Source organism: Acanthopagrus latus, chromosome 2 (assembly GCF_904848185.1).
Source record: "Acanthopagrus latus isolate v.2019 chromosome 2, fAcaLat1.1, whole genome shotgun sequence".
In the NCBI taxonomy this organism is placed as follows: domain Eukaryota; kingdom Metazoa; phylum Chordata; class Actinopteri; order Spariformes; family Sparidae; genus Acanthopagrus; species Acanthopagrus latus.
Window position 1 is genome coordinate 18,552,960 of NC_051040.1, and position 24,438 is coordinate 18,577,397.

Below are 24,438 nucleotides of genomic sequence, written 5' to 3' on the forward strand. Positions count from 1 at the left end.
TGAAGGAAGTGTTCAGATTTTGTCATTAAGTAAAAGTGAAAACATCACAGTGTAACAAGAAGCAATTACAAGTAAAAGTCCTTTCATCAAATTGCTTCTGATGAATTACAGAAGTATTTGCAACAACATGTACTTTAAGCATCCAAAGTGAAAGTCCACATTGTGCAGATTAACCCCTGAGAGTGTTAGGCTACATGTCTTCATTAATTGTTATTGATGCATTAATGTGGAGGCAGTTGTTCAATGTATTGGTTGGTGGTGGTGGATACATCTTAAGCACTATATGCACAACAATGCATCATATATTGTGAACTGATATTATGTTTTGCATATAAAATCTTAATCTTTAATGTAAAAAGCAAATTAAATTGAAGTACAGATACTTGACTTATTAAAATAAGTTACTCTCAGTAAAAGTACCGAAAAGTCATACTTGATTAAAGACTTGATACTTGATTAAAAGTGCTAAAATATTACATTGGTAAAAGGGAAATCTCCCATACGAATAGCACTTGACTAAACGTCTTAAAGTATCCAATATTAAATGTATTTATACCATTATATATTAGATGTACAAAGGAATAAACAATACAAGTAAAAGTAAATCATACACATTTATGAACATATTGTATGCTATTGGTCGACAGATTATCGGCTCAGATATTCAACTTTTACCTTTTATTTGAATATTTTCTTTAATCTTTATTTGAAGTTTTTCTTATATGATTGCCAATAAAATCGACTTTGGCTCTGATGCAGCATGTTATCTGCAGAGTAACCATTAAGGAAAGTTGTCAAACAAGTCTAGTGCAGCAAAAGGTATATGTGTACAAAATGTAATGGATGTGTGAGCCTATAAAGAAGCAGAAATTTGAACAATAGCCTGCTCAAGTACTTCATAATTGTACTTAAGAGGGCTAAAGTACTTGAGTGAATGGGCTGAGTCACGTTACTTTCCATCACTGGTGAATTTATGACAATTTGGGATTTGCACTTTTAGTGGTTAAGTAAGAAATGTTTTTGAGTTTTTCTTCCACCACTGGAAAATAAACTGCTTCCAGTGAAACAGGCAGCATACAGTACAGGACAGACAGTTATTGAATAATAAAAGCTCTAATAACAAGACTCACTGCTGAACTGTCTGTAACATGTGTGCTAATACATCTAAATGATTCTGAGGTACAGGTGCAAGCACAGCAGTGAAAATGTGCCAAGTTAATAATTTCTCGCGTGACTTGGAGTGCGTGAGCTCTGCGCAATGAGAACTGCAGGTAGTCCGCCATTGCTGTATGAACAACTATCGGATTTGGCGTTTGGCTGTCAACAATAAACTTGCGGTGCCGGGACGCGGTGCTACGAGGTCGAGTGAAAGCTCGTCGGCTGCTGCATAAACCAGTAGTCACCCCCGTCCCTCCCTGGAGAATACTTTCATGTGAATACAGAGCCAACGGACGAGGCAACCATGTCCAATCTCAGCAAAGGCCCCACCAAGAAGGACACCAAAATGAGGATACGGGCCTTTCCTGTAAGTGCACACCGCAGTAGGTGCTCTGCCTGTCCGATAGGCGGGGACTCGATCACCGTGGTCTGGGCTGCTGGCTAAATGCTAGCATGCTAACCAGCTGAGCAGCAGATATGACTTGCCTATCCGTAAACAAAGTGCAGCCGTCAAATGTTGAGTCTTGGTTTGTTGGTTAGGCGGCTGCTTTGTTTTATCGTCACCCCAGTGTGAACTTTAATGAATGACTTTTTTAGTGTCCTTAACGTGAAACTGTCTCACAACTCCCCAAACGTGAGCTAGCAGGTTGGATCTGTCGCCACAGCCGACGAGGCTAACATTAGCCCTGGCTCTTGACACTTGTTGTTTTGACTGTTTTTTGCGGGCTTTTCTTTATCAAATGCATGACGTGCTTGTATACGAGCTCTTAATCTAACTGGCTTTTGAGCCCCGGAGGGAGAGCTACATTTCCAGCTGTGTGCACGAACATGGAGCAGCGTTAATACAGCTGTGGATGGATGCTAACAAAAAAACAAACCAGCTAACCTATCGTTAGTTCTGATCTGCATTGTAGGTTGCATCAAAACTGGATCCGAGGCTTGTTTTTGTCGTTGTTTTTGTTTGAATGTTGGTTTAGGAGTCCTCTCCTCCTCCACCTGGCACTCCCTTTGTCTGCAAGTCATCGAAAGACCTCATTTATTATCTGACCTCATTCTGCTTTAAATGAAATTTCTGCCTGTGTGTGACTGGCTGAGTGAGACTGTTCATCATCCAGATATTTGGTTGGTAACTCCTCTGTGAGTAATGAAGTAATGTCATGTTGTGTGCTAGTGGCCACATAGCTATCTTGTGTTGAGAGCACCTTTTACTTATGTGTGCCTGTTGAATGTGGCCCAGTCCTGACAGAGACTTGCTGTAAGGGCAGCATCTTGACATGCATGTGTTTGGGCTTGTCGGCCAAGGAGGAGCACACACTGTTCCTCCACACCAGTGGGGGCACATATTGAGGTCGGAGTTGAGAGCTGAGCAGAATTACTTCAATTTAAAGCTTTTGAGAACTGTAATATGATGATGCACTTCAGTTAGGTGCTGTGCAGAATTATATGTTTTTCACTTACTGTTTATTGTTGCTGGAAACCTAAAAATCTTGTTTCTGCATTTTTGGGGGCAAAATCCGGACAAATCTACCACATTCCTCACACTACCAGCTGCTAAATGACATTTGAACACTTAAAAAGTAACAGTCACAGTAGTTTTTTAGTTTGTAAATAAGGACAGCGTTTTGTAAGATTGAATTTGTTGAACCCTCGTGTAGGGTTGCACCGTTATACCGGTTTCACAGTATCTATGAATGGAACACTGTAGTATGAGACCTCAGGGTATGTACTGAATTCTGCCAATTAGTGTCATTGAAAAATCTGTATATTTCACGTTTATATTAAGTTTCATCTCTGTGAAGACATAATATTTTGTCATTTATAACAGAGCATTTGTTCAACCAGAAATCCTTAAGGTTTTGTGACATTTAAGGGTAATTGTAACTGATAATGTTAATGATAGTAATTGCGTAATACTCTTTCCCATGATAGTTGTAAACCATGATATCTGGTATTGGTGTTGGTTATCGCACCATTGCAACTTTAGCCACATGCCACATTTAAAAATGTATGTTAACAGATAGAGCCATACTGAACCTCAGTGGAGCAATCTCACGAACATGCACATGCATGATTATTTCTTAAATATTTAACAATCCTGGCCTGCATTATGACATGCCCTGCACTTTAACATCTTCCTCATATTGCTGATGATCTTGGTTTGAGCAACAGAGGCACTTGCTTCGATAAAGATTTCTCTGGCTGGAGGTTTGTTAATGAGCTCAGCCATCTCTTCAGTGGGACTTGGTAGGAACTGGCCATCTGACAATTACCCTTATGGGATAGAGTATCTTACCACTGCTATCCCACTAATTTATTGGATTAATTGGGTTTTAAGTAAGCCGTCAAAGGTAACTGAGAGACAGAGTAAACAGGATGACTTGAATTAGCCCACTCTAAATGTGCCAATCTTACCACAGAAGATACCAGGTAGATTAGCCACGAGATACACAGTTGTTTGCCTAAATAGAGGTGCATTATTTCAGAAATGCATACTGATTTGTGATGTTGATGCTCCATCTCTATATACATGTAATATCTCCTGTGAAGGTTTTTAATATGAGCTGGCATAGCAACGACACTCCTAGCTGTTAACTTAGCTGTTGTGTCAGGACCTTTTTTAATGCTCAGCAGCTTTTTCCTGATTAATTCTTCCAGGTAGACCTTTGTTTCAGGCGTAGTAAAACTCCCTGCCTAATTTGCTATAATCAGCAGACATTAAATGCCGACATGGCTGAAATATCAGCCTGAACCATCTATAAATTAAGGCATATGTTTGGAGATTCCTAAGAGCAGTCGCAGATGTGGATGTATTGTCTTAGAGTTTAGGATCAGGGCAAAAGGTTCTTTTTCCAGCATATGTTCTATTTTAATTTCAGAGATTTGCAAACAGACAGAAAAGATGTAGGAACTTGTCAGAACATTGCAAAATAAATAAAGCTTGCACTGCTCCCCATCCCTTGGCCCTCATTTCTGATGCAGAGACAAAATCAGGAAAAAACAGTACACAATTGGGAGTATGATCATAGGTGATGATCGTGTTGTTCATTACTGGTTCCCTTTTGCAGATGACAATGGATGAGAAGTACGTCAACAATATCTGGGACCTTCTGAAGAATGCCATCCAGGAGATTCAGAGGAAGAACAACAGTGGCCTAAGCTTCGAGGAACTGTACAGGAACGCCTACACAATGGTCCTCCACAAACATGGAGAGAAGCTGTACACGGGCCTGCGGGAGGTCGTTACCGAACACCTTATAAACAAAGTAAGGCTAACACAGATTGCGGGTACAAAACGCTAGGCATGTTTATATTTTGGCAGGAGCAGGTGGAATTACACAGATTTTGACATTCATGACGAGTTAATAATTCCTGTGGTAAACACATTACGAAATCCTAAAACTCCCATAAATTTTTTCAGTTGCCCAAACCCTGATTCCTTGACAGTATTCCTTTATTTTCAACCAACAACTGTGCTGCTTTCTTCCCATCAAAGGAAATGATGACACACGGAACGATCCTCATCTTAAGTTTGGTTAACTTGTTAGACACTTAAATTCAAGTGATGACAGCGCTTGCAAAATGAATGGGCTTTGTGCTGCTCTTCTCATTATGATAAAGTTTTTACTTGCTTCTAACAGATAATTATCAGTTTGTCTTTATTATAAGATTGTCTTGTGATAATCTAAGAAATGATGTGGATTTAGAAGCGCTGACATTATAGTTAATCTACAGTAGCATTTGAAGTGCTTGTTCAGAGCTTTTGTTTGAAATTTGACAGCATCTTCTCAGTCTACTAAACCGAATCTGTCACAGGTTTTACATTAAGATTTATATTACTGCCTGGACTGTGTGCTGTCCTTGCAAAACAAAGGTAATACCAGAAAACATGAGCTGTTTCTATTCATGAGCAGCCTTGTGAGGGCGAGTTGGGAATGCAATTCAGAGGCTGTTACTTGAACTCTTGAGTAATGGGAGATTTGTGAAAGTCTTTAAGGATCACTTAGATCTCCCTCTGACAGATTTCTCATTTCTGTGACTTGCCGGGAAGTGCTCCCAAGTTTGTGGATAGGTGTCCTTGAGTTGTAATTTTGTTCTGGGTTTTCAGCTGTACAAGTCAAGTCATCTGTCTGGTAGCATTTCCCAAAACAGGTTTTTCCTTGTGTGTAGCAGAAGTGCATTAATATGTTTTTGCGTGACACCATGATAGAGAACAGGTTTCTCTGTTTTGTTGATTTATTTGTTAGGAGAAATCCATTGTAATTAAAATGATGGCCAAGTTTTTTCTAAGCCACATGTACAAAATAATTGAAATCCATTTCTCATTCTGCAACTACAAGATTAACACATTTTCCAATATTGGCAGGTTAGAGAAGCCATTAGTGAATGTTTCTCTTAAGCTGTCACTTGTTTCTTTGTTGCATATAATTAGTAACAAAGTAAGTTTGGCCATGATATCTGAAGTGAAAGCGTCTGTGCAGCTTAGCAGTACAGTGTGCAGATACCCACTGGGCAACATTTCAGCAGCTTGCTGTTGAATATCAGCCAGAAAGCTTTACAGATTAATTGAATGCACATTCTTGACTTGGCAGGTTTAGTAAATTAGCAGGAGGGAATGCCAACAAGCAACAGTTCAAAGAAGAACGATCTGACACCTGAGTGTGTTTTTATTATCTAATAATGATCCAGATATCACTTTCATGGAAAGACAGTAATTATTTGTCGGCAAATGAAAATCTACAAAATCATTTCAAAAACTACAACCAGACAGGAGTATTGAAATTTGCTTTGTTGGATCTTAAAGATATACTGTAAATTGTATTCCTGTGTGACAGTAACTCCACCTCTCAGGTGGGTTTAATAGACAGGTTTTGGCCTAATAGGTACTGCTATTAAGAATTGTTTCCTGAAGGACTGAGGGATTTAAACTTTCTTCTGAAAAATGACAGTGTTTGAGTCGGGGCTGCACAATTCATGGAAGTATTATTGAAATCTGGATCTGGCCAAGTGCAATATTAAAATCTCAGAAGCTGCAACTTTTCTGATAAAACTAAAATATGTGACAGAACTCATTAAGTACTGTTTAACCCTTATAAAGTGTACTCTCTGTGTCTCTTATTGAAAAACGTATCTTCTCCAGAATAAGATGGTGCATAATGTCTCGGAGCCACTGAATGTGTGTAGGCGAGGTCGCCTCCCTCCATCTGAACAAAATGGCCCGTCTGGCCAAAAGCAAGGAGAAAGAATTCATATGGTACTCAGTGGAAGTAATTTGGGCATCGTCAACCCCAGAAGCACCAAACAGAGTTATTGTAGGGTTCGGATCTAGTTTACGCTTCAGAATTTTCGAAAGAATATGAAAAACCTCATTTCAAAAAAAGTTGTAATTGAGGGCACAGCCAATACACTATACACGTCTTCATGTTTTTGTTTTTTTTTTTTGGGGGGGGGGGGCACTCGTCAGATGGGGGGCGAGACGCTCCTCGCTGTCAGCCGGGGGACGGGTGGACGCTTGATCCTCACTGTCACCCACCATAAAGCAGCTAACATTGAAAATGAGTATAGTGGCGCTGAGCTAGCAGTATAACGGCACAGTGCCGTTGTTCCACCGTCTGGGAGAGAACCCTGATCAAGCTTAAGTGTCAAACATTTGCTGCGTTTCTTTGTCATTTCTGATAGATAATGCACAGCTTTTCGGTGTTTGACTGTCAGCCGGACAAATAAAGTGTTTTGCAGACGTCACTTTGGGTTCTGAGAAATTGTGACAAGCACATTTAACTTTTTTTTATATTAAACAATTGTGAAAACAATCATCAGATTCTTGGATAATAAGTATTTGTTGCAGGCCTAATCACAGCCTTCTGAAAATAATTTGGTATTGATGCAACATTCATTAAACAAAAATATATGTATATTACTGTAATTTAGGTTACAGGCTGTTGTTAAATGTGATGGAGCAGCAGCATTAGAAATTGTCAGAACAGATTAACGTAAGAGTAGCTTCTTATTAGCACCAAGCAACCAAAATACCTTCATAATGACCTTAGAAGAGGCCATGTGTGTGGACAAGGAGTCTTTTATTCAATCATGTATGCAGATTTATGTGTGACTTCTATCTTGCACCCTAACATTTGATCTGGTGCATTAGTAGGAGCAGAGGTGATAATTCATCTTGTCCATAAGGAGAAAACAAGGGAGTTTGGTGTGCCCTTAAGAATCTTACTCTACAGAGACGTTTGGTTTACAGTGCTGAGTCACACTGCAGTGTGACTATTATCTAGCTGTTTTATTCCTGACGAGTAGAGAAAGTGTATTAAAGAAACAGCGAAGTATGATCATAATAAAACGCTGCATGAATGTGTCAGCTTGAAGCATTTTCCTTTCTTAAGCAGGGACGGCTGGTTCTTGCTCAGGCACTGTGTTGTCATTAATACTGCAGAACTTGGCGGTGTCTGCCCGCCTCATACATGTGTGTTTGTCTCCCACAAAGGTACGAGAAGATGTCCTCAACTCCCTAAACAATAACTTCCTCCAAACTCTAAATCAGGCCTGGAATGACCATCAAACAGCAATGGTGATGATCAGAGACATCCTCATGTATATGGTGAGTAGTTAAGTTGCCTTCATACGAAGAACTGATAGTGAATGGAAAAATATCTTTAGAAACAAATACACATTTTTGTACCAAGCTGTATACATGTTTTGTTTTCTTTTTCTTTTTCTTTTTCTGACGGTTCAGCATTTCTATATGGGGTCTATGGGGACTGACTGATTTTTATTGGAGTCAGCCTCAAGTGGCCATTCGAGGAACTGCAGTGTTTTGCACTTGGCTTTATTTCTGTTGGCTGCTTGATTTAAAGTATAAACAATAGTTTTTGGCTGAGCTACAACCATAAAAACAATATTCTTAACTACTGTGATAACCACAGTTAAATAAAACTTTTGTGACTGTATCACCAACCATAACATTGACACAATGACTTCTGATTCAGAAGAATAAACACTTGGGGCAACTGATCAAATATGACTAATAACCTGTGACTCACTTGATTGAACTGCGTTCAAACAAAGTGAGGGAACCTGCTGCCTCTTCAGAGAGATCAAACAGGTCTGTGTTGCCTAAAGCTTGGAGGGTTAACACCCTCCTGCTGCCCAGGTTAATGGACTGCACTGAGTATTTATGTTGTCAGTGCCAGAAATGGTGCAGAAATACCCTGCTCCTATTTGCGTATCAAGACAAACTTCTATATTTATTGAAAAATGACTTTGAAATTGTTTAAATGTTGAATCATTATGGCTAGGTGCAAACAATTGATTTTGGCAAAATTAATATTTTTCTGTCTATAATTCATAAGTGAGGTATATGAAAGCTGAAGGTCGAGTCAGCAAGTGTAACTCAAATTCAAATTCTTTAAACCTCAGATCTCTAGGGGGTTAATGTATTAACCAGTGTTGCCCAAAACATTAATTCTCCTTTCTATGTCATTGTCTCACAGGACCGGGTTTACGTACAGCAGAACAATGTTGAGAATGTCTACAACCTGGGTCTTATCATCTTTAGAGATCAGGTGGTTCGTTATGGCTGCATCAGAGACCACCTCCGGCAGACCCTGCTGGATATGATCGCACGTGAGAGGAAAGGGGAGGTGGTGGACAGGTAGCCAAAACACACACACACATGATTTGCACACAATTGCCATTTGATGTTGACATGTTGATTTTGATTTTTAGATGCATATAAATTAGATTTGTTTTTATTACAATAAAAAAAATCACATTGTCTGTAGTTAAAGTAAGGGAAATGTTTACTCATCATTTGTCACCAGACAGGATTCATGCTTTCGCCATAAATAATTAATAGCTGTCGAGTGCATCTGCTGATATTAAATCTGCTGGGAAGTTCACTGAAACAGGCTCTGACATTTAAAACATTGATTTTTCTGAGCCTCATGCCCTGTGGTGTGTTGTTTTTATTAGATGAATGAATAATCAAAAGTTAGGCTGCCATAGTAACTGTGGAACAAGCCTGAAATGTTTTTTCTGTTTGGTGTTTTTTTTAACATTGCAGATGTACAGTTTTTCTTTGGCATCAGTGATTGTGCCTTCAGCTTTCGGCCTGCTTCTTTTCTTTACCAGGGGGGCCATTAGAAATGCCTGCCAAATGTTAATGATCCTTGGCCTTGAAGGGAGATCTGTTTATGAAGAAGACTTTGAGGCACCGTTCTTAGAAATGTCTGCAGAATTTTTCCAGGTTTGTGACAGAACATCATTCTCTCGACTGTTCAGTGTTTATCATTGACTTTGATTGCTGTTAGATGTTGCCTTGGCTACATCTTCCCTTTCTGGGGTCCATACAAATACAATACAACACAAATACAAATAGTGAAATACTGTGAAAAATGGAAAGGAGTTAGAGAGCCATTTCTGTCATTTGCAGCTTGTAAGTGTTTTTTGTTCACACTTAGATGGAGAGCCAGAAGTTCCTTGCAGAAAACAGTGCGAGTGTGTACATAAAGAAAGTGGAAGCCAGGATCAATGAGGAGATCGAACGGGTGATGCACTGCCTGGACAAATCTACAGAGGAGCCTATTGTCAAGGTGGTGGAACGTGAGCTCATTTCCAAACACATGAAGACGATCGTAGAGATGGAGAATTCCGGCCTCGTCCACATGCTCAAAAACGGCAAGACAGACGGTAAGAGCGCTGCAATTTTGCTTCATGTCTTTGGTCCATGTGAGCGCTGGAAATTAAATCTACTCAAACTACAGAAATCCTCAGTACGGTGCTTTATGGAACTTTATAACTGACACTTGCAAATGATATGTATTGTTTTGGATCAGTATTACAGTCACAGTGTTCCCCTTGCTCATCTCACAAACAATAGAATGCAAAGATGTAATTGCAATGGTTGGATTTCGATGGAACCGGGACTGCAGGGCTGTAGCTTCAGTGATGGTGGCTGTCCTCAGAAATGATTTTCCTTTTTTCAGCAGAACTCAGCTGCTCTGTCCTTGTCTCTGTTGGGGCAACTAGATTTTTAATATGTGTGCTTGTGTGTGTTTTCATGCATCTCCATCGCAGACTTGGCATGCATGTACAAGCTGTTCAGCAGGGTTCCCAATGGGCTGAAGACCATGTGTGAGTGCATGAGCTCATACCTGCGGGAGCAAGGCAAAGCCCTCGTGTCAGAGGAGGGGGAGGGAAAAAACCCAGTAGACTACATCCAGGTGAGACGATGGGGTAGTTGCAGTACAGTGATGTTTTTGCTCAGTCTTTTGAATCTGCAGGAATGCCGTTGCTGCTGCAAGTGTAGGAGGTGCTTTTGATGGTTCATATGCTCTTGTGAAGCACCCTATGACCTTCTAACCACATACATTTTAGACGAATGATCGAGAAAAAGCCACAAGTCAGAACATCTAACCTTGTTAGATGAGTTATTTTACTTGCTCAGTACGCTTTAGCACACCATTGCGTGCCGAGCCTTGACCATAATACACTTCCATAACTTCCCAGCAGAGGATAACTGCTTTGACCCCCTGCCTTCGTGCCCACAAACCATGATGGTGTCTGCCCTCAACTACACAATCACTGCATTCTGCTGAATAACATGCGAGGTCTCTCAGAGTGAAGGCACTTTAAATTCTTATTATATTCATTTTTCTCTACTTTTGAAGCAGCCTGACACTTTTCTGATGAAACTGGCTTTCCTCTGCAGTAGCTACTGTTAGAGATTTAACTGCTGTGTTAAGATACTGTTAATGCAAACTGCTGCTGTATTATCTCCCATTCATCACTGTCTCCTTGCCTCTTTCCCCTCAGGGTTTGCTGGACCTGAAGTCACGTTTCGACCGGTTCCTCCAGGAGTCTTTCAATAATGACCGGCTCTTCAAACAGACTATCGCAGGCGACTTTGAGTACTTCCTTAATCTCAACTCTCGTTCGCCTGAGTACCTCTCACTCTTCATTGATGACAAGCTGAAGAAAGGAGTTAAAGGGGTGAGCTCTCTAATTGATTCTATTTAGACTATACAGATTAATATTCATACAGGATTTGATGCCACACTGAAGCATGAAAGCAGGGGCTCCAGGGGGTTTATAAGATATTTGACTTTGCTTATGACCATCCTGTTTAATCTGCATCATTTTGTTTTCATGTAGTTGACAGAGCAAGAGGTGGAGTCTATACTGGACAAGGCCATGGTATTGTTCCGCTTCATGCAGGAAAAAGATGTGTTTGAGAGGTACTACAAGCAGCACCTGGCCCGCAGGCTGCTCACCAACAAGAGCGTCTCTGATGACTCTGAGAAGAACATGATCTCCAAGCTCAAGGTGAGCAGGAGTGTGATATGATAAAAATGATGAGATTTCAGTCAGGACCTTGGTTGAATGAAAAACCTTCAGCCCTCACATGTGAAAAAATTGTCAAGCTCAAATTATTTAGATTTTTCTGATCTTCTTAATGAGTATCTAAACCCCTAAGGGTACATCACAAAGTTTAACTACAACCTACAAACTTACAATAAGCAGGCTGTTTAGATGATGACAAACATTTGCTGACCAACCTATGAGTGTTGATTTGAACATGAATAGCTTCTGATGAACTAAAAACTTGATCTTTCTCCTTGTATTCATTGCTCAGACCGAGTGCGGCTGTCAGTTCACCTCTAAACTGGAGGGCATGTTCCGGGACATGAGCATCTCCAACACCACTATGGATGAGTTTAGACAACATCTACAGACAACTGGGGTGAGGAGACGCTGCACACCACCGCTCATTCTGTCAAAATAATGAGGCCACTTTGCTATTTGTTATCAGTACTCTGCTGCTTGGCTGACTGCATTGCCACCTTGCTCTGTTACATGAAAACAATTATGCACCTAACTATCCGTATCCTGGGAATACATGCTGCTTTTTTCTGGCTGTGCTGTCACTCTATTTGATTGTTATTCTAATGTGCTGAAGCAAATGTGATTCATGTTTAGCAGATAATAAATTAATAGAAATGAATCCCAGTTATTATCTCGTTACATTTTTACTTGTCTGCATCCAGAAAGTAATTAAACCTATTTTCACATGTATCTAAATTATTATTTTGTTAAATTAAGAAATGTATTATTGTTTAATGTAACACTGTACTCTGTTTCAGTGAAACGGCACATGTGACCCAATTGTGTCAGTGGTCTGTAGTTATTTTTGTCTAATTAAGTTCTGTCCGTTGTATCTGTTTCTAACCCTCTAATTGCACCAATAAAAGTCATCAGTGTACAGGGTGTAATTACATCAGTCTGGATTGAAAGCTGATTGTGCTTCTTGTGTCTTTTATGACTCCAGGTATCACTCGGAGGGGTTGATCTCACTGTGAGAGTCCTGACCACGGGATACTGGCCAACACAATCAGCAACACCTAAGTGCAACATCCCTCCTTCACCACGACATGCATTTGAAGTCTTTAGAAGGTAAGCCACTTGTTGTTAATACGTTTGATGCTTTTATAACTTTTATTTCAGTCCAAAATGTGTGATGTAATCTAAACGGAGGAGTCATACTAAGCCCTGTGTGTTGTATGTAAATACAATTGGAAGCTGACCAGAGCAACAACCTGTTTCCGGTCTCGCCTCATTGTTGAATAGACAAGCTTTCATTTGTTCCTAGAAACACTACTGTCACACGTGATGCATTGCCAAGGTGTCCTCTTCGTGCCTATTGAAGAAAGTACTAACACCTAAGTTGGATTAATTGTGCTACATTGACTATTCTTAGATGTTAACCTCTAGTGACTCCTTTGTGCGTGTAGGTTTTATCTTGGTAAGCACAGCGGCAGACAACTCACACTGCAGCACCATATGGGCTCTGCAGATCTAAACGCCACCTTCTACGGTCCCATCAAAAAGGTTTGTGTCACTTTAAAATGGAATATCAGCAGCACATTTCTACTATACTGTATGCAATAATTATGCCATGTCATGTGAATAAACAGTGGAAATAAGGTGACCAATGTTTCCATGCATCCTGTAAAGTATTACTTTAGATCCATTATATCACGTTGAACATGTTTTAAGCTTTTTAATAATACTTCAAACCGAACATTTTGAAAGGAGGACGGATCAGAGGTCGGCGTAGGAGGAGCCCAGGTAACCGGTTCCAACACTAGGAAGCACATCCTGCAGGTCTCCACCTTCCAGATGACCATCCTCATGCTTTTTAACAACAGAGAGAAGTCGACCTTTGAGGTACACAGCTCAGCACAACTTATACAGTGTACCAGTTCCCACAGTACCTTCCTACCAATATTCCTGCTTTTCTCTCTGTTACATCTTGGTCATTTTTTCATCATGGCCCCAAACTTGATTCCTCCACCCTGTAGGAGATCCAGCAGGAGACTGACATCCCAGAGAGGGAGCTTGTGCGAGCGCTGCAGTCTCTAGCCTGTGGGAAGCCAACTCAGAGAGTTCTCACCAAGGAGCCCAAGTCCAAGGAGATTGAGAACGGCCATGTGTTTACAGTCAATGACCAGTTTACCTCCAAACTGCACCGTGTCAAAATCCAGACAGGTGAGGACCAGCATTAAGTTTATGTGGTGTTTTCTGAAGACTTACATTTTTTTAATTTTTAGGTTTTATATTTGATGCATTATTGAAATATATGAATGAGTTGGTTTCGTCCCTGAATAGATAAAACAGTAATTTATTACATGTGCATAAGCCCCATGCACAGCAGTAAATGTGACAAAACCAACTTTTGTTTTGCATTTATTCTCATTTGTCATGCACCCCCTAGTGGCCGCTAAACAGGGAGAGTCGGACCCAGAGAGGAAGGAGACACGACAGAAAGTGGACGACGACAGGAAGCATGAGATCGAAGCTGCCATAGTTCGTATCATGAAGTCAAGAAAGAAGATGCAGCACAATGTCTTAGTAGCCGAGGTCAGTCAAGTGACATGGTTGCATTTTGGTCCTACATGATCATAGTTCAGACTTTTACATTTTCATACCTTCATTGAGCCCCCTAGTGATGATTGCGCCTTGATAGTATAAAACTATTAAAAAAAAAAACAGTTTAGTTAAACTTCATAAAAATGTTTTAGGGATTTTCATTCTTTTAACACAGTGTTGCAAAAGATGTTAAATAAGGTGATAAAATGAGCTTAACGACTGGATAAAAAATGCAGAGTACTGATTTTGTTTCTTTGATTCATGTCCCAACAGGTCACACAGCAGTTGCGGGCACGATTCCTCCCTAGTCCTGTAGTCATCAAGAAGCGCATTGAAGGACTCATTGAGAGGGAATATTTGGCACGAACACCGGAGGACCGCAAAGTGTACACTTACGTAGCATAAAACAAGTGAATTCAATGAAAGCTTACTTTTGAGTTGAGAGAAACTGAGAGCCTTGTTTTTTTGTGGACTGCTATGCGTTTGAATGAACTTGGAAGTGCTTTCATCATTGATTCTGGGAAACACTGGGAAGCTTAACTTTTCTTCCATAAAATGTGTAAAAAAAAAAAAAAAAAAAAAATCATGCAAAAGATGGGGAAGTTTTCTAGCAATATTAGATTTCTTCTGCGGAGAGGAGTTAAAGGAGGGGGTTCTAGTTTTGTACAAAATCATGTTTCTTGTGGCCTTCGGAGAGAATTGGGCGAGCCTGTTTGCCAATTAACCACGTGCTGTCAAGAACAAGCGTAAACATGTTCAAAGCAAACATGCGGCTACATGGAGACCAAGAAAACATTTGAATTCACTCCCCTGTTTTAAATGTTGATGTCAATGTGTTATGTTTGTTTTTTAGTGGCACATTGATGGCTGTACAGGTTGACAAGACACTCTTGGCCTTTTTCCTCCCAGAGGATTTTAAATTTAAAGAAGAAGACAAAGTGTTAACTGTTGCAGACCTGGCTTACAACAGTAGTGAAATACATTTTGAGTACTTGAGAACAACAGGAAGAGTGCTTAATTTATGTTGCAGATATGTCTGTTCTTTCTGGGGTTTTAATTTCTGTTACGAATTAAGTGCACCTCACACAGCTGAAATATTTAATGCCATTTTCAATATTTTGGCCAGGTCTGCACTAGTTGTTAGAGAGATCAAGAGCTGTAGCTTCACAGCATGCTTTTATCTTACGATCAATCGGGGGTAGAAGACTCACATAAAAGCTCCATAAATGGTGTTTGGTCTCTCATGACACATTTTTTCACTTCGGGCCTGCTGTATGATCGGCCAAAAAAGATTTATCTCCTCTCTTTGAATGGAAGGTTCCTCATGGTGCAGGTTTCAAAGAGGATTTTTTTTTTGTTTGTTTGTGTTTTTTTTTCCATTCTCAACTGCATTTTGAATGGGTAGAACCAGTCTAGCACCATATTCTAATGTGTACAAATTGTAAAATAATTATTGTACTCACTGCGAAGGTGGATTGTACAGGGCCTTGTTTTCATCATATTAAATGTAGAATAAAAAACACCAAGGGATGTTTTTTTTTCCTTTTTTTTTCATCTTTCATGAGAAGGGCTCCGCAAATGTCAAAAAATACTTGCCTCTCTGACCATAATTAAAGCTCAATGTAAATGGTAAGCCACAGACAAAATCCCCATGTTCACATGAGGAGCTTCGCCTCTGGAGTACATTGTTTACTACAGGCTGAAGTGTGACTTTCCATTATTAGAGAAAAACTCTTAAAATGTGTAGTTTTGTTGAAATTGTTTTAGAGAGGCATAGATCCAGCTGTATAGTTTGTGTTGCTGTGTACCTATTGCTGGGAGGTGTCTAACAGTTACCTTCAGATATAAAATGAGCTTACAAAATATTAAAACTACAGCCTTCAACATGCTGATATTTGAATCAACACCTCTGTAAAGCAGTTCTGACAAGGAAATGTGTTAGTGTTAGATAAAAGAGAAGATAGACAAGATGAATAACCATATAGATGAATAGACAAAATTTGTGATTTAACCACGAAATTGTTTTTAAATCTCAGCTCATTGTAATGAAATGTTCATTTGTCTGGCTCTTTTCAGGTCATTTTTATTGCATAACTGCAATTTCTATTTTAAAAAGTAAATGTCCTGTCAGCTCATTTAGACCAAAGTCTCTGACCAGCTGCTACTGCTACTGACAAAACTAAGAATTTAACAAAAATTACCTACAATTAACTGTGTTATTGATAAAAGAAGCAGGATTTCACTGTGATAATTTATCACTAATGATAAATTGCATATCACATGTTTTTAATTATGAGACATGACAGTAGGATGTGCTGCAGGGCTGCTGCTGGATGTAACTTTTAGCTGCCTGTCTCTCACGAGTTGGAGAGTTTTATGAGCTTTTCACTTCATTGGAAACCGACAGACCTGTCAAAACTGGGTGTGCTTCCAAAAGCTGTCGAGGAGTTTAATGCTCTTAACAAGGTCTTAACAAACAATGTCTTTAATTTTCAGGCTTTAGAGCCTCCCCTCCATACCTTCCCTGCACTTTTAAATCTGGGCAGCCCGTCTGGACGGTCTCCTTTGTCCTTCTCATATTGTTAGACGCGTGCCATCTGCTCCATGTTATTATTATAGGCGGCTTTAGATTTAAAGCGACTTCTGCTGCTCCCTTTCGCCCGCACTTTAGTCTCAGGAGCTTTCCAAACATAGTCCAGCGTGTATTTCTTCATAACCTAGACGAGGCACCTCCACTTGTAGCTTCTTTTTGTGCCTCCAAATGTTCCTAAAATTAACCAGAGCCTGTGTTTTAACATAACGGTGTATGGGTAGCTGGTGACGTCAGCGTCCCAGCAAGAGTCTCATTTTTTTGTAGGGCAGCCTGTGGAAAGAAATCAACCAGGATGCTTCTGACTCTCAGTCCGGACTGCTGCAAACCCCGCCGCTCAGACTGTCCATGCAGGAGGCTCGACTAAATGTGAAAGGTTTGCCGGACTATGTTTCGAAGAGCGGTGGCGTTCAAGAGAGTCGACGATGAAAACGTGGACTCCGGAGCTGAAACTGCCGAGTGAGTCAACTGTTGTCTCCGCGTTAGCTCCGGGCTAACCGTAGCTAGCTAGCCAACTTCGCCTTTTCTTTTTCTTTTTTTTTTTTTAGCCGTAGCCACGATGGAAATTAACTTTGTCCGACAGAGACAATTTTGAAGGGGCTGGCGTTTGAAACCAGAAACGTAGTTGTTGCATTAACCTCTCTGAACTTTACCGCCGGTTGTTGTTTTTAGTTGTACTTTTCAAGATATTTTCCCATAAATTGACTTTTTAAGCTTGTGTTAGCTAACAGATAATGGGTTGTCATGGTGACCAGAGTGACCAAACCAGCCACCACAAGATGGAGACAGATTTTTGTCTTTTCTCCAGCCAGGCTAAACTCTAAAACAAAAAGCCCTTTTATATTTTGTGTCTTTCTCAGATCTGACTACTGCAGGATGTCGTCGTCGGGCAGTAAGTATCCCTCCACTTACTTCATACCCTCATACAAAATAAAGAGGCACTGCTTTAAATTGTGCCTTTTATAAAGCTGAAAATAACAATGGTCCAAACTGTAGAAGAGGCCAACATCTCTAAATCCTACAATTCCCATAATGCAAGTTGATAGTTATTCAGACCTTCCGTGCCTTGTAAATGCCCATGCCTTTCAAACTTCATGTAACCAATGTATGATAAAGTCTTAACATTAGAAATATTTATATAATATTTATATTATTATTTATATACTTTGTAATTAAATCAACACCATAGCATAAACGTGTCTATTGTAATGTGAAATGTACCTTTCAAAAGAAGCCAGAGAGGAGTTTTGACAAGTTGATTCATACTCTCCACGACAAGGAAACTGATCTTGACGTGTAAAATCAATAGAGTATCCCTTACCAACATGCCAGTTGTTATGGCTTCTGCTAAAACTGCTATGCCTATTTAACATTTGCATGTGCTCACTTGTCTGAAATACCCTTGTACACTTGTGAGAGTTGTGTGTGTGTGTGTTTTACTCTAGTTGAGTTCATGAGCAGTCGGGTGAAGCAGCAGCAACGGCAGCGACAGCAGCCGCTCCTGCCTATAAACTTGCATCTGCTGGCCAATCCAGGAGACTCACTGCTGCTGCAGCACACCCTGGATCGCCTCCTTCGCTGGCTCTGCCCAAGCCTTCGCATCTTCCATGTGTCAGAGAGGGCCTCCCCATTAAGAAATTACACCCGCCTCTCTCCTGTGGCAGGTACAGATCCTTACTGTGTGGTTTGACATTCATCTACATAGGTATTTCATTGGCAGGCACCCTGTACATTTAACCACATTGCAAGTCCTGTTGGTGTACTTTTTCCGCATAGAGCGAAATCATTTCCATATGTGAAAACAAAACATGTTTACAGGAAGTTAACTTTCCATTCTTGTCAACAAACTCTTAACTGAATATTGCATTTATTCTGTGTATAATGTAAACATGTTTTCCCAAGAAAGAGCTTCCCTTGTTAGAATTGCATCTGTTTTTATTTAAGGTTGATTGGGAATTTGTGTCTGCCAAAAAACATTTCAGGTTACCCTTCTCTGGCCATCACTTTCTTCCTCCATGAGGCGTATGGAGAGGAGCGAATCCTCAAAGTGCTGGACTTCTTTCAGCGTCCGCCCTGGCAGTACCATCACACCGAGAGCTGCGGCAAACGAACTGGAGGGATCCACATTACCTCCAGCAGCTCCCCCAACAATGCCCTGATGCGGCCCTACCTCCTGCCAAGCAGAGACTTCTACAGTTTGGGTGCAGGGATGCCAGTGTGGGGCGTTCGTCCGGTGCACTGTGGAGGAGAAATATTGCGTGTGACACTGTACAGCGGATATGACAACTATGAGGATGCTGTGCGGCTCTATGAGACCGTGCTGCAGCGACAGGCAGAGGAGCAGAAGACAGGCTTTTGCTGGTTCACTCTCCATAGTGGTACGTCTTTGAAGTGTTGTCCTTTTATTGCAAAAATATAACATGCATCTCCAGCTTTAAGGCTCATTTTTATTATCAATATAAGAGGGAAAGCAAAAAGAAGATGCTTTGGAATTGCTTCAGTAGTTGAAACATGGGGGCAACTGGGTCTGTTAAAAAAAGTGGCAACAAGTGTTTATTGTGCTCTTTAAAATCACCTAAATCTATTAAACCAAAACAGCTATTTTACCTCCAGTGACACAGGAGTTTGATTGAGTTAGGTTGTGATTTTGGTGTTTTAAAAGGACAGTTCAGATCTGAACTACATGTGACATTTAGATGACAAATTATGTGTAAATAAGACCCAGGGTTAAAGGTGGCGTAATTACCCCTAAGCAACACGAAATGATCTGCTACATTTAAAATATCTATTAAAGTCAAATTATGTCAGACCATTTTTTTCTGCCTCTTTAAAAAAGACCTTTGATGTTCCTCAACTCACTCTTTATTGATCCATCATGCTATGTTTCTGCCTGTCACTTCACTGCCCACACAGAGCCTGGGCTGTGCCTGCAGCTGGCTATAAAACAGTTGTCACCAGGGGTCCGGGTGGAGCCCTGCAGCTCTGCCGTGCTGCAGTTCAGTGTGGAAGAAATTGGCCAGTTAGTCCCTTTGTTGCCCAACCCCTGTACCCCTATCAGCACTACACGCTGGCAGACAGAAGACCTGGATAGCAATAAGGTTCTCTTCCAGGTAAGTGGAGCTTAAAATACATCTAAATTCATCTTTTTGCCTGTCATCAAAAAGTGATTAAAGGTTCTGATGAAAAAGGGATGTTTTGTGGACATGATTGTACAGGTCCTGCTGTTTAATTGTATGTTTTACATGCAGTTTAATGACCGACTGAAGATGTCCATTTTGTAGTCTTGTAGTCTGCCCTACACTCACATGTTGGGTAGAATGGAGGAAAAGCTTCCCCTTGATTTATGTTAGGTTAAATCATGAGGTTTGTCATACTGTATGTCAGTGGTTTGATCAGTCTGAAGCAGCCCTACACTGACCCTAAACACAGCAGTCTGCTGGAAGATTTAGTCTATAATCATCTCATGACATAGAGTCCAACTAACAGGATCTTTACTCAGTGTTCTGCTCAAATGTTATTTGGAGAACAGGAGATTTTGTAGCTGGCCAGGTCCTCAGTAGAGTGACAAGTGAGCTTTGGAGTGAGATGAGAGCAGCATTTGGGAGGAATTTCACTTGATTTTCTTTTAATTATAGGTTTATGTTTGATGTTTGACTGATGATGATTTAACCTGGAATAAAAGAAGAAAGAAGCTTTTCCCCCATTCACAATTATCTCACATTAGACAGAGAAAAACAAGTGTAAAGACAAACATCAGTAGTTTTGATAATGGAAATCATATTTTGTCTCCAGATATTGTCCAAACACTTTAGTGTAATTATGATTGAATTAGATGGATTCTTTTTTGCTTCATGATGAGAAATGGAGTTTGATGGTCCAAATAATATTTGAAGAGAAAGCATTCATGTATAGAATTTTATTTGAAAGGTAATTTAGACTGATTTTGTAACAGTAATTAATGCGTACTAGTTCAGATTTAATATTATTTTATAAGACATTATTTTATCATCTGTTTAAAAGCACTGTATTTTTATCCCTTTTGTCTCAAATGTGCCAGTGTCAAATATCTGATTTAAGTTTTCAGCAATGTCACATTACACCAACCTGATGAGACAGAGCCAAACAAAATTAAACAGGTTCAAAAAAAAGGAAAAGAAAAGGAAAAACCCTCCTCAGCTTGTTCAGAATAATGAGACTTGGACGTCTGTGTTTGATGTCCTTCATTAGCTCAGATTAAACAAATCAAGCTTTGAACATCTATTATGACCAACCTCATTAAAAAACAACATCATAGGTTCAACAATAGAAGGGAAAGAACAATTGTAATGTCTGATGATTAAATGTGGTTGCTCTCTTTTGACAGAGCCACCATAAAGCTGTCACAATAGCCATATGTCGGATGCGTGTGGGTTAATTCTGTCAAAGTTGCTTAACTCTCTTAAATCTCTCTAGTCCTGGTATAAATCATAATCCCTCCCTCTCCTCCTGTCCGTTTGTGCTGCAGGTGAAAACCCCAGCTCAACCTCAGCGACCTCTGACCTGTGCTTTCCCCCTGCCCTGCCCCAGCGTGTCCCCTCGAGGTATGCAACTCAGGAGCTCAGGACAGTCCCCCTGCAGCCTTACAACGCCCCTGCCCTGGCAAACACACCGGCAAGGTATGTCCACAGAGGTGGAGTAACTGTGCTCACAGGGTGAAAGATGCTGCACTCAGCTGTATCTACAGCGTGTTAAAACTGCTGTGTGCATTAATCGGTACTTTCCGAAATTCACATCCAGCTCAAGGGGATGATTTAAATCGACTCATGTCAGGAGTGTTTTTAATTTTCCACACCACCGTTTTTGTGTGGGAGACTTGCTGTAAACATAATCATCATAATGAATCCAAATTAATCAGACATGGGATGTTTGCTAAGTAAGTGTGAATACTTAAAAGTATCTGATGGAGTTTTTGACATCCATTAAGGCTATGGGACACTTTCGTAGTGGAAGGGCTCCTGTTGTGTTTTTTCATGCTTGTACATGAAGATGCAGATAAACTAGCCATTTAGACACAACACCCTGCAGTTTTCTTTTATCTGGAATTTTTTATAGTAGTGATGCCAGCTGTTAGTGAGCTGTCAACTTAATATCTTGTCTTCAGAATGATTAAAGGATGTTCATGGCAATGTATTTGACAATAAATACCAATTTTTAAATTAAAAACATCAAGAAACGATCAAAATAGAAAAAACACACTGGTTTCATGTTCAGTGACATTTGAGTACCAAACAAGAGCAAGTCTTCTTAGTACCCCCTCTGTGACCCTGGTTGATGTGTGTCCGTTGTCGACAGGCCACAGACCACACAGTGACCCTCTCCTGGAAAAGCTTCATGGAGGAGGTGGTGGAGCAGAGAGTCTGGGATCAGGAAGCTGCTGCAGCACTCCTCCAGGCAGCTCCTGTTACTCATCCCAACGCAGCAGCCCCGCACCACCCTCAACCACCAATTACCCTGACTCTCCGCTGCGCCCCTCCATCACCCGTTCTCTTTCCCATCTCCTCTTGGAAGAGGACGAGGAGGAGCCAGAGACCAACGTAGACACGGGAGTCCCCATTTCACTATCATACTCTGACACAACCGTCAAAACAATTGGCCGCTCTTCCTCCATGGACTGTTCAGTGTATTTCCGCTCTGAGAGACCTGCAGCTGTCGGGGCTTCAGCTGGTGAGAGTCTGGCCAAGGAGCTGATTGAATGTCTGCCACAGACACTCCTGCACCCTCACAGCGCCTCAAGGACATGGGGTCCTGGTGGCCGTACAGATGCAGCCAGGATGGGCTGTGGTAGCAGGACTGTGGCTGCAGGACAAAGCCCCTCCAAAGGGCTTGTGGTGGAGAACAGGACTACTGCTGAGCTTCTCTCAGCACTCACAAACAATGAGGAGCCAGTTGATGAGTTTTTTATCTAAATTCCTGCCACCATGCTGCATGCAGTGGTGATAATCAGTTTAATTTAAAACATAGAATGGTTGGATGAGAAACCCTTTGAAGAAGTGATGCGGGACACCGCTGTGGAGTACAGAAGAACCAAAGTTCAGCTGCAGGTGACACTTTCCACTCAGAAGTGTTATAGGTTTTTGGCCTTATTCAGACCAAATCAGGCATTGAGGCAAAACTGCCAGTCCTCCCATTCATGTTGACTGTGGGTAATTGCCACATTGCCTGATTTGTTTGGCTTTTCCACAATATATAAACAGTAATTGTCCAAATCCTACTCTAACAGACCTGTAGACAGAGAGGCACACAGTGAGTGATGTTTTAAATCAGTGCTGGTAATAATATTGTTGAGTGTTTAAATTCTTTTACACTTAGATCCAACTAATGATTTGTGCAGCTATTGTGCTAAAATGTAGCCCTGTGAATAGAAAAACATGTCTCTGTATGAGGTGTTACAGTTGGGGTACTAGTGCCAGTCTGGGCTTCGTAACATCTTAATTTACAAATGCCTTTTAAACATATGAAGATGATCTCAGTGTGAAGCCAGTCTTTGGTGTCTCTGCTGATCATGATTAGAAATCTGCTTTAGTCTGATTGCTCTCACCTTGCAGCAGTCTCAGTCTGTGTTACAGGTTTTGCATCGCCCTAGTCCAGCCCTGTGGCTTTTGATTACATTTGTTTGAACCCACTTCAGCTGATCCATGCTCTAATGTTTGTGTTACAGTGTATAAGTGGTGGACTAGACCTGACCAAATTACTGTGTTAAAGAGGACTAGATATTCTCACATGATTATTTTCATCTTCAGATATCCTAGAGGTAAATGGTTTTCTTAATTACTTAAAGATAACATTTGGACAGAAAATCCTGTGTGTAATATATGTTTTTATATTAATCTAATGAGGAGTGTGTAATGTGTCCGTAGCATGAGACCTCAGAAATGTTAATTACTGTAAGGCCGCCCACAGGAAGCTGCTTAGGGATCAGCAGACAGATTAACTGAAGTGAAAACTTAGCTAATACATCATACTTTATATTGGACTGATCAGTACTAACAGATGGTAGTTACACCAACAACATTTTTGCACAGTGCCTGTAACCGTTGAATATAGCTGTTTAGAGACAAGTCTGATAAAAGATAATATTGTTACATGTGAGGAAGTGACAGTACTATGCATTTAATTAGCAATCTCATGACTCGGGCTGACTAGTCACTCCTATAACATTGATTTAGCATCTTCTCCTGCTAACGAAAACTTTCAGTTGTGGCCAAATCCAACCCACTACCAGATAAAGCTGTGTTTGGTATTCACTTGTGTTGCATGTGTATTTTGGCCAGTGTTTGTTCAATGCATATGAGGAGGTCTAGTTTAACAGGATGCTGTGGGCGTGCAGGGCAGCTCAGTTGTGTGAATGTGTTTAACTGTTTACTGTAGTTTGGGTGTTACTGGAAAAAAAAGCGAACATGCTGACTCAGAGAGCATCAACTGTGAGGTTCCTCATGTTCAGTGATCCAGAGAAATGTTGTCAGGCTTTAGTATAAAAAGATAAATGAATAAAAATGCTTTCTGTTACGGTCAGATCATGAAGGCCAACTGTGTGTCCTGACAGATGTTTCCACATAATGTGACACTATTGTCAGATTTAATTAGCTGCAGGATTAAAGGCCTTTACAGTGAACTGAGTAAGCACTGACAGACGACCACTCTGCCTGCAGTGATGGAAAAATCAATGAATGAATGCTGAAGGTTTCCCTGAATCATCGCTCCTCAGCAACTGTTTCTTTAAA

General features: G+C 40.6%; 2 protein-coding genes across 5 annotated transcripts; both read left to right on the top strand.

Moving 5' to 3' along the window:
• Positions 1-1,240: 1,240 nt before the first annotated feature.
• Positions 1,241-15,618, top strand: cul3b (cullin 3b). Of its 4 annotated transcripts, none has more exons than XM_037087499.1 (16): positions 1,241-1,525; positions 4,224-4,421; positions 7,646-7,759; positions 8,652-8,812; positions 9,292-9,406; positions 9,621-9,849; positions 10,237-10,382; positions 10,975-11,151; positions 11,314-11,484; positions 11,795-11,902; positions 12,488-12,612; positions 12,951-13,047; positions 13,252-13,386; positions 13,521-13,707; positions 13,934-14,079; positions 14,362-15,618. In XM_037087499.1, the coding sequence occupies exons 1-16, from the start codon at positions 1,463-1,465 to the stop codon at positions 14,491-14,493; spliced, it is 2,304 nt and encodes a 767-aa protein (XP_036943394.1). In that variant the 5' UTR covers positions 1,241-1,462; the 3' UTR covers positions 14,494-15,618. The 4 variants fall into 4 exon arrangements, with proteins under 4 accessions (XP_036943394.1, XP_036943403.1, XP_036943410.1 ...); XM_037087508.1 differs by having other exon boundaries at positions 13,255-13,386; XM_037087515.1 differs by lacking the exon at positions 1,241-1,525 and adding an exon at positions 2,126-2,280.
• A 789-nt stretch (positions 15,619-16,407) lies between these two features.
• Positions 16,408-24,329, top strand: LOC119013133 (protein FAM124B). The gene is made up of 7 exons (XM_037087538.1): positions 16,408-17,137; positions 17,539-17,570; positions 18,124-18,342; positions 18,661-19,056; positions 19,592-19,788; positions 21,183-21,333; positions 22,010-24,329. The coding sequence occupies exons 1-7, from the start codon at positions 17,067-17,069 to the stop codon at positions 22,621-22,623; spliced, it is 1,680 nt and encodes a 559-aa protein (XP_036943433.1). The 5' UTR covers positions 16,408-17,066; the 3' UTR covers positions 22,624-24,329.
• Positions 24,330-24,438: the final 109 nt, after the last annotated feature.